Source organism: Chinchilla lanigera, unplaced genomic scaffold, assembly GCF_000276665.1.
Source record: "Chinchilla lanigera isolate Chin_1 unplaced genomic scaffold, ChiLan1.0 scaffold00066, whole genome shotgun sequence".
NCBI lineage: Eukaryota > Metazoa > Chordata > Mammalia > Rodentia > Chinchillidae > Chinchilla > Chinchilla lanigera.
This window is the reverse complement of record NW_004955467.1, coordinates 12,716,522-12,730,462: the sequence shown is the minus strand read 5'-3', so window position 1 is coordinate 12,730,462 and position 13,941 is coordinate 12,716,522. Positions and strand designations below refer to the sequence as shown.

The 13,941-nt window shown below is 46.7% G+C and overlaps 1 protein-coding gene across 1 annotated transcript in view; it reads right to left on the bottom strand.

Moving 5' to 3' along the window:
- The window catches only part of Ankfy1 (ankyrin repeat and FYVE domain containing 1), a gene marked incomplete in the record, with an annotated part of 90,477 nt that overhangs the window by 4,084 nt on the left and 72,452 nt on the right, over positions 1 to 13,941 (bottom strand). The window contains 10 exon segments of the mRNA XM_013522066.1: positions 455 to 545; positions 3,474 to 3,620; positions 5,291 to 5,415; positions 5,695 to 5,785; positions 6,382 to 6,529; positions 8,836 to 9,012; positions 10,569 to 10,769; positions 11,415 to 11,571; positions 12,225 to 12,343; positions 13,141 to 13,309. Of these exon segments, the coding sequence (XP_013377520.1) occupies positions 455 to 545; positions 3,474 to 3,620; positions 5,291 to 5,415; positions 5,695 to 5,785; positions 6,382 to 6,529; positions 8,836 to 9,012; positions 10,569 to 10,769; positions 11,415 to 11,571; positions 12,225 to 12,343; positions 13,141 to 13,309 (1,425 nt within the window).

Sequence of the window (13,941 nt, the reverse complement as noted above, 5' to 3'; positions counted from 1 at the left end):
AATTCGTGTATAAATTTTACTCCACGAAAACGAAATTCTTGCTAATAATTAAGCTAAAGTAATGCTGAAGAAGGCTTTATTTAAAAATAAAGAGCAGCTCAGCGAACTGTCTATTTAGTGGGAACAGCTCCTCGGGACGACAGCCTCAACTCAGGTGCACCACGAGAGCAGACTCTTCTTGGTGTTGTTACAAGTCCAGGACAGACACGCAGGGCCCGAGAGGCTCCCCAGAACCTGTGTGCCCTCAGCACCTGTCCGGAAGTCCAGCAGCCTGCGCGCCCGCGGCCTCCCCTGACTGGGCCCTGCTCAGTCTTGTCCTGTCAGCTCATCCTGTTTAAGGTTTTGTCCTGGAGAGTGCAGGGCCCTCCCAAATCATGGAAAAGCGTGGTAGCAACGACATCAGCCTAAGTCCCCTCATCTTCTAGAGGCAGGTGACAGCAGACAGAGGTCTTACCAGTGATGTTTGCGAGTTGTAACTCCAAATTTGGCAGTGCATTCGTAGCAGTTGGAGCCATCACACCACGGAGGCTCCTTGGACAGCATATCTGTAACACATGCAGAAGGCTAGTTCCCGGCAAACACTGACTACCATGGGGGTCAGGGAAAGAGACCAAGAAAGCAGCACACCGCTGAAGGACATGAGGGAGGAGGAGCGCTGTACTCTAACTGGGTCAGAGAAGGCTTCCCGCAGGAGACTGGAGACCTGGCACTTGCCAGGCAGGTTGGGCAGAAGACGGCACAGTTGAAGGTGGTGAAATGGCAGTGTGGGGGAGGGGCACGGTGGGAGGAGCAGGGACACGCAGCAAGGGCTGGCTAGAGCGTTAAGGCCGGTGCAGAGGGAGCGGGTAGCACACAGCTAGAAAGTCTAGCAGGAGCCAAGTGGTCAGGGGGACATGGCAGAGAGAACCAAGACGAGGTCAGGAAGCAGAATCTGACAGGTCGGGGGACTGAACAGGAGTGTGAGCTATGCGAGGGAGGAGGAAGGAAACAGGCATCTCCAGGTTTCCAGACGGACTGGCTGAATCTGGTGGGACCAGGACAGAGAAGAGACAGAAAGCGCTCAAGCAGATGAGTTTTCACGGCAAGAACCACCCTTAGTGTTTCTGTAACGAGCTCTAAGTGCACACCAGGCACTGTGCTTTTGCTCCATACGGAGTACCCGAGCCCACGGGGGCGAGGGGGCAGGGATACTCAGCCCGTCACACTGAGCACCTTGTAATACCAGCACTATGACAGGCACCTGCTGAGCTCTCAAAAGGCCAACTGAGCGTATGGTGTAAGAAAAGTTCAAGTAGACTAGGTATCACGAACACTATGCTTTGTAAAAAAAAAAAAGTTTAAGTGACATGTAATGGTACTTATGGGGTATAGTGTGATAATTCAGTGGATGTATAGAAGTTAACGGTCACATCAGGGTAGTCAGCATTTGCTTCTCCTCACACAACTGTTTTGTTGTTGGGAACCTTCCAACCCCTTTCTTTTCCTTTACAAAATATATAATAAACTGCTGCAGGCTTCTGTCTCCGCACTGTGCGGCAGCGCCCCAGGACCTTCTCCAGCCCGAGTGATTTAGTGCTGTTACCCACCTCCGTTTCCCCACTCCCTTCTGTTTCCAGCTTCCAGTGACCAGTGCTCCACTCTCCATCTATGAATTCCTTAGTTTCCGTAAGTGACAGCATGTGGTTTCCTTGTCTGCTTGGCTTACTTCACTCAATATCCTCCAGCGTGCCCGTGGTGCTGCAAGTAGCTGGACTTACCTTTACTTCTGGCTGAAGAGAACTCCTTTGTGCACATATGCACATTTCTGTATCTATTTATCTATCCATCCATAGGTGGACACATCTAGTGCTTTCACATCTTGCTACGGAAACCTCATGCTTTAGTGCTGGTCTGCCACAACCAGACTCGTGACCTAGGCCAGTCAGCCACATCAAGATCACACTGCCACTAAGTACTTCTGAGCTTCCCTGCCTATTGGTTTCCGCTCTAGGTGATGACAAAGCCTAGGCACTCAAGGCATTCTGCTTCTTGCTACTTCCTCAACAGGAAGAAGTAAAAACAGGCAAATAAGAAATCAACAGTTCAGCCAGGAGTGGTGGCACATGCCTGTAATCCCAGCACTCGGGAGGCTGAGGCAGGAGGACTGCCACGAGTTCAAGGCCAGCCTAGGCGACATAGTGAGTTCAAGGTCAGCCTGAACTACACAGCAAGACACTGTCTCAAAACGAAGAAAGAAAAAAAAAAAAAGAAAGAAATTAAAGAGTTCCCAAAAGAGTTAAAAGCATCATGCCACACTGATATATGCATACCCATGTTAACAGCATCACATTTTTTTTTTGTCTTTTTGAGACACAGTCTCACTATGTAGTTCAGGCTGGCCTTAAACTCACTTTGTAGCCGAGGCTGGCCTCAAACATGCAACAATTTATTATAGCTAAATCTTGGAAACAGCACATATGCCCATCAACTAATGAATGGATAAAGAAAATGTGTGTGTGTGTGTATACACACACACACACACACACACACACACACAGTGGAATAATACTCTGCCATAAAGAAGGATAAATGAGTTATTTTTAGGTAAATGGATGCACCTTCAGACCATAAAGCTAAGTGAAATAAATCAGACAAGCAAATTTAAATATCACATTGTTTTTCCTGTGTGAGAAATCCAAAGAGTAAATAAGGAACAAAACCAAAGACAGATATTGGGAAGTTGGAAGAATGTGTTCAAATGGGAAGGGGAACAAGGGAGGAAAGGAAGAAAGGAAGAAAGGGAAAGGGGATTAAAAAAAAAAAAGAATGGGAAGGAAGGGATATAGCTCCGCAGCACAGCACGTGCCTGGCAAGTGCAAGGTGCAGTTCCCGGTACCACACTAAGAAAAAAAGAAAAGAAAAAGAAAAAATGCAAACAAGGCCTTTGTAAATGGGGTAGGGAAGAAGGGTTCAAAGTAGGGGAGGGAAGTGGGAAAAAGGAATTAACACATGTACAGATAAAATCCCTATGTTGTGATCATTATGTATGGCAATATGTACCAATAAAAATTTAAAAAGAAAACCAAGAGTGAAGAACTCTCCACAAAAGGAGGCTGGAAGAGGAAGCTAGTGAGGGCTGAAGCTCAGGACCATTTTAAAGGCTACAGAGACTCGGATTCAGCTGCAAGAGGAGGAGGAGGAGGACGGGAGAGCAGATAAACAGCCAAGAGACATAGTCAGGGTGACCTGCCTGAAGCGTACGCATTTCTGGAAGGCTCGGGTGAAGTGAGTAATAGACAGGGGTCCCCAAGCAAAGCACTTGGAAGAGAGAATGTCAGCAGTGACTCTCTCAGCACTATTCAAAGGGCCTCCATCCCGTTCACAGAAGCAGTCCTATCTGGTTCCTGGAAACTGCTGGTTCACATCTTAAAGATCATTAGATAATCAGCATCGTAACTGTGTTTGCACGGAAGAGCAAATCAAAGGCCACTCACCTAGTAGTCTAAACAGAAGTTGCTTGGTGGCAACCTGGTAATTGAAAATGTTGACTCCTTGGTTGTTATTCACCCCCAGGCGAGCCCCAGATCGGACGATGGCACGGCACAAGTTGGCATTCCCCTTCATGTACGCTAAGAGCAACACTGGAAAATAAGACCACACGTAAGACTACTTCCCACCTGGCTCTAGCCGGGTACTGCCAGAGGGTGGGCAGGGGACAGCTGAGGGTTGGACAGTCATTAGGGAGTCCCTACAGACACAGGGGCCTAATGCTCCAGTGAGACCTCCTTGGGGATCCAGACATGAGCAAGGGATTCTTGAACAGCTATGGTTCCAGAGACACACTCTCCCATGGAGAGCTTTGGCTACAAGAGAATGGAGGTAAGGATGACACCGAAGAAGAATTACACAGTTGTCTCAGGTGCCTTACTCTGGCATGAAATATTGCTTTTACCACGAAGAAAAAAAACCTCTTTTTCACATAATGTAATTAAATCTAAAGATCTGTCATTTGTACACACATGAAGGAAAAAATACAGTCTTAGGGAACACTGGGAATATGTCCCAGACAGTTCTTCTGCCCAAGGGAGCCTCTGGCCTGGCCATCCTGCTGACCTCTTTAAACAATTACAACTGACTACAGCTTCCTCTGATCAGACATTTTCCAAAATGATGAAGTAAGACGAGGGCTATTACTCCCATTATTAAACAGTGGCACACGGAGAGGTTACAAAATTCACCCAGCTACCCGGCTACAATATGATACAGCAAGACATTCGAAACCAGGCCTCTAGAGACTGGGAGCCTGGACACCCTCTGACTCTAGCAGCTCACGCCTGGGGGCTGACTGCTGTGAAGCACCGGCCCATCACCAGGGGCTCAACGCCAGTAACTTCCCAAGGCTGAGCACCGTTGACCAAATACTTGGTCTCTGGCTAACGTTTAGAGTATGCTGTGGTCCCAAAGGCCTGGGGGCTCTTTCTGGCATGGGGGTACATGAATGGGAGTGCAGCAGCAAAAAAAGGTCTCAGAGAGCTTCTAGCTAGGATAAAAGAAATCCTTTTTTTTTTTTCCAATTTTCATCCTTTTCTGAGTCTTTAGTTTTCTTAGCTAAAACTATGGGCATTGCTTGTCTCATGGGGATGATGTACATATTCAACAAATAATGGTATACAAAAGTATTCAAAGCAGCTATGAGAACTACAGAGATGAATATAGTGATTATGGGTAGCTACAGTGACCATGCAAGAGACCACCGCCTTTTCTTTTTTTGTTCTGTTACTCTGTATTTTGGGGTCGGGGGAGGCACCGGGAATTGAACTCAGGATCTTGCACTTGCCAGGCAGGCACCTGTGCCATGGAGCTACATCTCTAGCCCGTTTTGTTTTGTTGACACAGGGTGTCACTGTGTAGTCCAGGCTGGCCTTGAACTCGTGATCCTTTCGCATCAGCTTCCTGAGTGCTAAGAGCATGTCAGTGTACTCTGCAGCACATTTCCTCCTCCTGAAGCCACCGGGAGGTGTTTACACCGACATTCTCTGCTGAATTTCAGGAGCTTGGGAAGGACACTAATTAACTGAATAAACAGCAGACACAGGCAATAAAAACAGGCAGGCCTGTCTGGACACGGGCATGGCTAGAGCACTAGATGCACTTCAGCAGTCAGACATGCCAAATGTCACAACAGGCTTGTGTCACGGATGCTGAGTTTAGCCAAAATGCACTGGGCTGAGTGCCCTCAGATAATGACCTTGTTTTTCCAGGAAGCAAGGCATGCAAACGAGACAGGACACACAAAGACCTTAGCACGTACCTGTGTTTCCTTCCGTGTCTGGCTTGTCTAGAGGGTACTCGGGCATGCACTCTAAGAAGAGATCAAAGATGGCCGCTGCGTTCTCCTTGCCATACTGTCCCAAAATGTGCAGCGGTGACTGGCCTCTGACAAAACAAGTTGGAAAAAAGGTACGTATACCTGCCGTGGCCATCACAAAAGAGAAAGAATTTCTGAATTCTGTGATGCAGGGTAAATCTACAAGGACAATTAGCAGGTCATAAAACTTCTGCTACAAAGGATTTGTTACAAAGCCAAAAATACCAGGGAACCAAAAGCTGGTCAGGTTTTGCAGCCTGCCGAGAGGATGTGCTCATTATTACTCGCTCTAGAGAGCAGCCAGGTGACCCAAAGTCTTGGTCTCTGCTCTAGACAAGACAGCTCACCTCAGATTAAAGGCTTCGGCGTCCACGGTGCACTCTGTCAGGAGAACCCGGATGTTGTTGAGCCGACCATGCATGACAGCGAGATGAAGGGCTGGGGAGTAAATCCTCTTACTGTACAGTCCCAGGACATGCACAAAAATCTCAGTTCCTCCCCAGCCTCACCAACACCCTCTAAACAGGACTCAGATCAGTAACCAGCCATGCACAGAGCTGTCCCTTCCTGTCTTCACTGTCCTTGAAGAATGAGTCATACATGCAACCTCACAAGCCTTTGCTTTCTACTTCAGAAGCTCCTAAGATGAGATTTAATGGTTTCACAAGAAGCTCCCCCATCTTTGTTTTGTTTTGAGACAGGGTCTCACTGTGTAGCTCAGGCTGGCCTTGAACTCACTGTGTAGCCAGGCTGACCTTAACTCATGGTAATTCTCCTGCTTCAGCCTCCCAAGAAGCCCTAGCTACAAGAAGCCCCTTTAGGCTTCCAGAGTTACCAGTTAGACTGGGAGGCCATCCAAGGCCTGGTCATTGGAAAGAGGCATGCCCTGTCCAGAGTATTTCCTGTAACAGTTCTATTCCTGTACAACCCACCCTTCCCAGCGAGGAGCAGATGCAAGGGTGCGGTGCAGCTCCAGTTCTCAGGAAGGAGACTGCTCATATGAGCAGCACTGCAACAGCGACGACCGAAATTACCGTTATTTCCATTCTCATCCACAGCAGCAAAGTCCACTGCGTTCTCTAGGAGGACTGAGCAGATGGTCGGCAGGTCCTGCTGGGCAGCAAGATGGAGGGCGGTCTGGCGGTGCTTGGTTAATTCGTTCACCTTGGCTCCTGCAAGAAGCTGTTGAAGTTGATTGTTTGAGCAGCCTTTCTAACACAGTCGCGGTCCCACTTATGGCGCCCACCCTACTTGTCCTGATTTCACCACGGTTGATGGTCTACCCTTCTGGCAAGGCTGGTTGCCGAGGACCTCACACATACTACTGGTGAGGCAAAACCAGCAAAATCGGTGCCAAGTGCAAGGTGGCACTTATCTACCAAAATGTTCCAAGGCTATTCCTCGGGATATAGAAACTCTACTTCTAGGATATTGGTATATAAATACCACACTGCCCTGCGGTGATATTCGCTATGCTCTAGAAGGTTGTCCACTGCTTTGGACAACCTTTGTGGGGTAAACTGCCCCCCCCGCCAAAATAGCAAAGCCCAATGGCAAGGAAGTCTGGTTGTAAAAAAAATTATAGTGTTTTCACACATAAAACATAGCCACTAAGATGACAAATACATATAGTTTAACATGAAAAGATGTTGACGATACATTAAGTTAAAAAAAAAAAGCCAGTTCTTTCTCCCATTTTGGAGCCTATGGAGCCTGCCAGGAATAGGACTTTCTACAGAACAAATAAATCTGGAAATACAGGCCATTTTTGTTGGAGCTTTGGAACCAAAGGGAGCACCCATTTCTTCTTAGAACTGAAGGCATTAGCCATCCAGGGTGGTGCATTCCTACACACTCATCCCAACAGTCTGGTAGGCCGAGGCATGACTGCAAGTTCGGAAATTTCACAACTTAATAGGACCCCGTCTCAAAATTTGAAAAAAGAGCTGGAGATGTAGCTCAGTGTGAAGGCCCGGGGTTAACCCACAGTACTGTAAACAGAAAACAACAAAAAAACCATAGAGGTGATATGCTTATGTGTACAAAGCAAAGAACCAGTGATTTCTGTGGCAAACTGAAAAAGCTAGAGTCATCTAGGGAAATGTAACTCATGTCCTTGGAGACAGTGGCATGGTTCACGTAGAATTCTGAAGAACATTCTTGCTAAGCCCAGTGGGCACAGCCCTGTGTGATACTGCACCCTTCAAGGACTGAAAGTAATGAGAAATAAACAAGCAAAGGTGGATTGGTGCACTTGAAAAAACCCAACTAGATGATAGCATGATTCCATTTGGAGAGAGACAGAGATATATATGCTCACAGCGAAACACACACTTTAAATGTATTTAAAAGCATAGTCACATGCTGCTAATGACACTTTAGTCAATAACATACCACATACACAGTGGTGAGATGCTGGGGTGAGTGTTACTGCCTAAAGATGCTGGAGCTGTCTTTGGGTGAGTATGTTCCATGAAGCTGGCCCAATGACAAAAATGCCCAAGGATGAAATTCTCCAAACAAAATCCCCACGTCAGCACTAAGTGGGTAACAAACTCAGAGGAGAGTTGGGAGTGAAAGAGAAACACTGTTCCCCTTATGTGCTTTAATTTTTCCACAAACCATGTACTGTTTATAGTTTTTAAAAGAAAGACCACAAAGAATTACCCAATCAACAGCAAAAAGAAACTTTAAATAGTATCTTGACTATTCATTCATCATCTACCTCCTGACAGTTTCAAAGACAGCTGCTGTTAACAGGAAATAGTGGTTCGCAGTTCTGGAGGTGTGCGGTCGCCCTGATCCCTGTGTGCACAGGCTCCTGACTGGGAGAATCTAGCACCGGTCAGCTGCTCATGTTCTCCCTGAGGCTTCTGAGTCCTGATCCCCCCCAGAGCTGGGTACACAACCACACATGGACAAGACACCATAAGTGGATATGGGACACTCCGAACAGGGCACACAGAGCTACATTCATGGTTTCTGGTGCTGGGCTAGGGATCACAGCTAACCCCAGAGCTAGCTGGGGGAGGGGGCATGCAGGTCAGTATGACGTTATTTCAGTGTGACCAGATTCAAACGTGGCACCAATTCAGAGCAGAAGCAGCACATGGATGCTGCCTGAAAGGTCAGCTGTTATTCGGCACCCCATCACCTGTGAGGTGAGGCCTCAGTAAGGCACAGACATGACCTTGGGGAAGCACCTTCCACCTCCACAGGCTCTGAGGAGGCAGACTGACTGAGGAACACAAGGCTGTCTGCCTGCTCCTTGGAGGGCCATCCCACCTCCTGGCTGCTTCCCCACACGTAGCCAGTCTGGTGCCATCAGATCCACCTTCTCGATCGCTCTCCAGACCCCCTGCTAAAACACCATGTTTCCTGAGCGCACTGACACTGGCCGTTCATAGTACCTGGCAAAACACCTGTGATGAGAAACTCCGTTATACCCTGTAGTGTGTTACATGTAACCGTGTTTCTGCGTCACTTACCAAATTGCGGACAATAATCTCTGAGCCTGCCTGGACAGCAAGGTGCAAAGGGGTCAACTTGGAAGCATCCTGGACTCTGGAATTCACATTAGCCTGAACACTGATTAGGAACAGGACACTTTCAATATCAGAGTTCTGAACTGCCACATGAAGAAAATTCCGGCCCTTGTTATCCACCTAAGGCAATAAATGAGAGCCAAAATATTAGCAGGTTCCTTTTAAAGAATGACTCTTGAGCATCTTCCAGTTGCAAGAGTCATGGAAGAGGTCACGATGTAACCCCTTCCTTTGTTCCAGAAGTTCCCTCCCAAGAACCAACATTAATGCCACCCCCTCCTCCACTCCCCCACCACAGACCCCCTCTATCATCTCTGCACATATGTGTGCACGGGCACGTCCACGTGGTCAGAGGCAGGGAGCCCCTACACTGATCCAAGCTACCCTGTCATTTTCCTACAGCAGAAATTGAACATGGGAAGCCAAGGAAGACAACAACCTAAAGGTTGGGAAGGAAAGCAAGACGGGGAGGTGGTGCCTGGAGAGAGACAAAGGTGCTAACACCAAAGCTTGTCCCTTGACATAGAAACAAAGGCTTCAGGAATTTTTGTGAAGTTTCCTTTTTTTCCTGAGCCAGAAGACAATACACAATGCATGAGGCAGTCAGCTGCATGCCACAGACTTTGGTCCACTAATGTAATGTTTGAAGACAGAGCTTGCTCACACCAAACCACACTGTGTACTGTCACTACAGTAGCTTTCACTATGATGAGCGCTCAGGTGGAAGTGAGGGAGACAGCACCTGTCAACACATACTAGTTATCTCCCACACGCAGGTCCACAGCACCTGCTAGTGAAAAATGTATCTGCAAGGACCTGGATCAATAGTACCAGTTTCAGGATAGACAAAGAATGAGATGTAAGATGAGTATCTCCATTCATAAGGATTTTATACTATCTGAGCAAGGGTGAATTTAACACCGAGCAATCTATTCACATGAAAATACTGAAGAAAAAAAGAAAAGAAAATACCAAAAAAAGGTGAGGTATTTCAGAAGACTGAAATACCAAGCAAAATCTTCACCGTGCTAGGACTGCATTTCATTCAAGTCCCACATGTCCATTTCACCTTCACAAGTGGCTACTGATGTGTCTTGGCAGTCGGTATGCTACTCCCTGGAGAATCACAAGGGGTTGTGCGTCTCCTTGACAAACCCATCCCAGCTCCCACCGCAGATTAGTCATTACTGTCATTTTCCACCCACTCTGTTGTGGATCAACAAGTACCAATCTAGATTTAACAGCTGATAAAGAACAGCAAAGAACAAGCAACTGAGCATGCTAAGCTGAGTAACAACCCTCTGAAACATTCAGAAAGTTGTCCAACACCACAACACAAACTCTTCAAGCTCCATTTCTTTTAAAGACTGTCATCAGTACGTCAGGCACACAGCCAGCAGAAGCAAAGTCTGAGGTCAGCTGTGCGTGCCACAGAACTCCTGTCACTAGGTCCAGTCAGCTTGCACTTCCACCTGCATCAGGTGGCTCACAACAGGGCACTCATTTCTTAGCTAGCATGACAACATCTGCATGGCCGAATCCTAAGAAAGGGAAGCACAACCTAAAAACATGTCTTTGGTGAGTCACTCATTTGGTGAGTCCTGCTTAGTTGGTAGCATCTGTTTAGTCTCCACCGAGAGTTCTGTTCTGGAGAACGGCAAGTGTTGGTCACTCACCTGCTCAGCTGCGCCAGACTCGCGTTTCAGAATGGCCTCAGCCGCCTTGTTGTTCTTGTAAGTCATGGCGCAGGCAAACGGGGTCAGTCCTTGTCTGTCTCGTACATTCAAGTGGATATGAGGGTGAGAAATCAACAACTGAATGATGACACTGTGTTGGTTGCTGATGGCCACATGGACTGGTGTCCTTCCTTCTGCATCCTAGGGGAACGAGATTTCGATTCCAATTGAGAGAGAAAACTCGGGAAAAATATAAAGACATAACTTCTGGATCGAGTTTTGGTTATGAGCATAACCTATGTTTGAAATCAGCTTGTAGAAGGCAAAACACAGAAATGACTGGAAGCCCCTCTCTATTACACTATGTTCCAGTGTTTCCGTGGCAACAGCGGACTCAACACTAACTGATTTGCTTTAGAAGACCTGTAGGTATTCTCTGCTCCAATGTACATCACTCCTTATCTGACTATGGACATTAGATACAAATCTTCCCAGGCCAGAATGTTGGGAAGCATCAAGGAACAGAACCAGGCGTGTTCAACGGAGTTAACAGACATGGTCCTGAACACCATATTCAGTTTGGGACTAACCCAAGTTTCAGAGGAAATCTCTAATAGAGGAAGAGACAAAGGACAGTAGATAAAACAAACCGTCCTCATGGTGTTTAGGGACAAAGGCAGAGACAGGAAAAGCCTTGATCTGAAATTATCTCAATCATTAGACAGGCTATATAACTCAGAAAGAGTCACTTCACCTGTCATACCAAAGCCCCATTCCCGGTAAACCAGAGGCCTGCAACTGGTGACTCCACAAAGTCCCTTCCAATGGAAAAGAGAAACTATGTACCTGTGCATTTACATTGGCACCAAATTCCAGAAGACACTGCACTGTTTCTTCCAGCCCCCACGAGGCTGCCAGATGCAAAGGGGTCTGCCCATCCCTGGCCTCTTCCTCTCCTTCTCCATCAGCACCTGGTTGTCTGGGACTATTCACATCACAGCCACTGAAAGGAACAGAGCAACAGAAGGAAGGTCATGGACCACCTGGCCTACAGATAAACTGCCTCAGGCACCCCAGCAAAAAAGCTGCTGGCCCCAGAATCTGCTATCTTCGGTCCTCAATCTCAAATACCGGAATGGAGGTCCCAATGCCATAGATTCTTTTGCAATTGGTCTTCGGGGAAACCTGGGATCAGAACAGTTATAAGCTCCTTTGAAAACATGTTAATATTTGAGTTTGAGGAGCACCACTCTTAACGATTTCCCAAATCACTCTGCCTCCCACATATCCCACGCTGAGGGGCACAGAACTGGTTATGGCATATGCGTCTGGGTGGCAGCGAACAGACGCCATCTGGCTTCCTCTGCCGCAGCCTCTTGGCTTTGCAATGGGAACTGGTCTGGCGTGACTGCAGGAGCCATGCAGCTTCCCAAACACGATGGTGACTTGTTTTTAGTCTTTGATTCAGGCCCTTCCTCTCACAACTGAGCCTCGCCCTTGGCTGAGCTGACCTGTCAAAACAGTGATTCTGATGGTCTTAACTGTGAAGGTCAAGCTGGCTATAGGCATGTCTAGACTGGAGGCGGATCAACAACAGAAAAGAGCCAGTTTGCAATAGCTGAATAGAATTTCAAGAGATACTTGTGCTTCACGGACCTGCGAATAAGAAAGCAGGCAGTGGATTCATTATTTTCATCAATGGCTCTGTGCAAGAGTGTCTGAAGGCACCCGCTAGGTCCTGGGCCCCAGCATGTGGCATCACAACCATGTCTGACCTGCAGAAAAACAAAAGTCTCTCACAAACGCTGTCAACCAAACGTGAACACTTTTATCACCAGGTCTGAGCTTTATGTACATCATTAGGTCCATTTTTCAGGTAAGATATGGTTGATAAATAACTGATAGTTACTTTAATCGGCATTATTCATTAGTTTTATAAACAGTAATTCACATCTGTTCTGTGCAAGTTCTTGCACCAGGTCCTGTGGGATGGCTTTGGGAATGTTTAATTAGGGCCTCTAGAGCTGTGCTATAGAAGAGACAGAAAACACGTTGGCTGCTTACACACATACTCATAAGCCCCTCAGCAACATTTAACTGTAATTAACAGGGAATCTCAATAACAACAGGCACTCTCCCCAGGTATAAAATGCCTTAAAATCAACAGCAGGCCCTTTAGAGAGCTAAAAGGGAAATTCCAAGGTTTACCTCTACTGTGGGGGTCTATCTTGCAAACAAGGTAGACAAAGCTGAGATCTAAAAATTTACCGCTATGGTGACTGTGAGGACAGTCCACTTTAAATCAACAAGCCCAGGAGAAAACTGCTGAGGAAACCCCTCCACTCTTTTGCTTCTTGGTGGTCTTTTGACAAAAGTAGCCTCAAAACAAAAGTGTTAGCCAAGCCCATGGTGAACTGAGTTTTTTTAGTATGACTTTTGTTTGTTCCTGACTCAATTTTATTTGGCAGATCTCCTGCTCCTGTGTCTGCTATGTAGGCACCAAATTGATCTCTGACACAAAATATTCCCATCTATAAACAGAGGCTGACGTTATGTTTGCTGTTGGTCTCACCAGAGTGGATGCGATGTCTTCTAGATTATTTGCCAATGCAAGCCACAGTGGAGGGTTCCCTTTCTCATCTGCAACAGACATGTCAGCTCCTCGGGTGCATATGGCATCAACCACAAGCGGAAGTTGATTCCTGATGGCCAGCTGAAGAGCAGTCTCCCCATCCTGAGTCCTGCTAGGACATGCACACCAAAACCAAAAGCAAAGCTTATAGCTGGAGCCAAAGGAGACAGGGTGCCCTCCTCTGCATTCGGGAACCCAGATTCCACTATACTCATTAAATATACTTCACTCACAAGCATTAGAATTCTCTCAGGGAAATGATACCTGTCAATAGTGTTTGCTTCCTCAGCCTTTTTAGAAAATACAGCCACCAGGCAGCTCCAGCACACAGGCAGCAGTGTCAGGACTGCACCGCCTCTGCTGCTCTTGGAGCAGAAGCCTCGCCTGACCTACTGCCTGACTTCTACCTGGAGTTTTTGACTTTAAAAACAACAAACTCCAAAGTATTTTTACTTCCATAAGAATTTTTAAGGAAGTGGACAGCTGGAATTAGATGTTCCTTTCTATTTTATATTACACAACAAATAATTTTGGAAAAAAATGAAACAAAACAAAACATAGCCACCTTTTTGCCACCAGATGATAACGGGCCAAAATTCCACCCTATTGAAATCTTATAGGAACATAACTGCTTGAAATAGCATCTTTTTTTTTTTTTTTTTTTTTTTTGGTCTTCATGAGATAGGACCTCACTATGCAGTTCAGGCTGGCCTTGAGCTCACTTTGTAGCCCAGGCTGGTC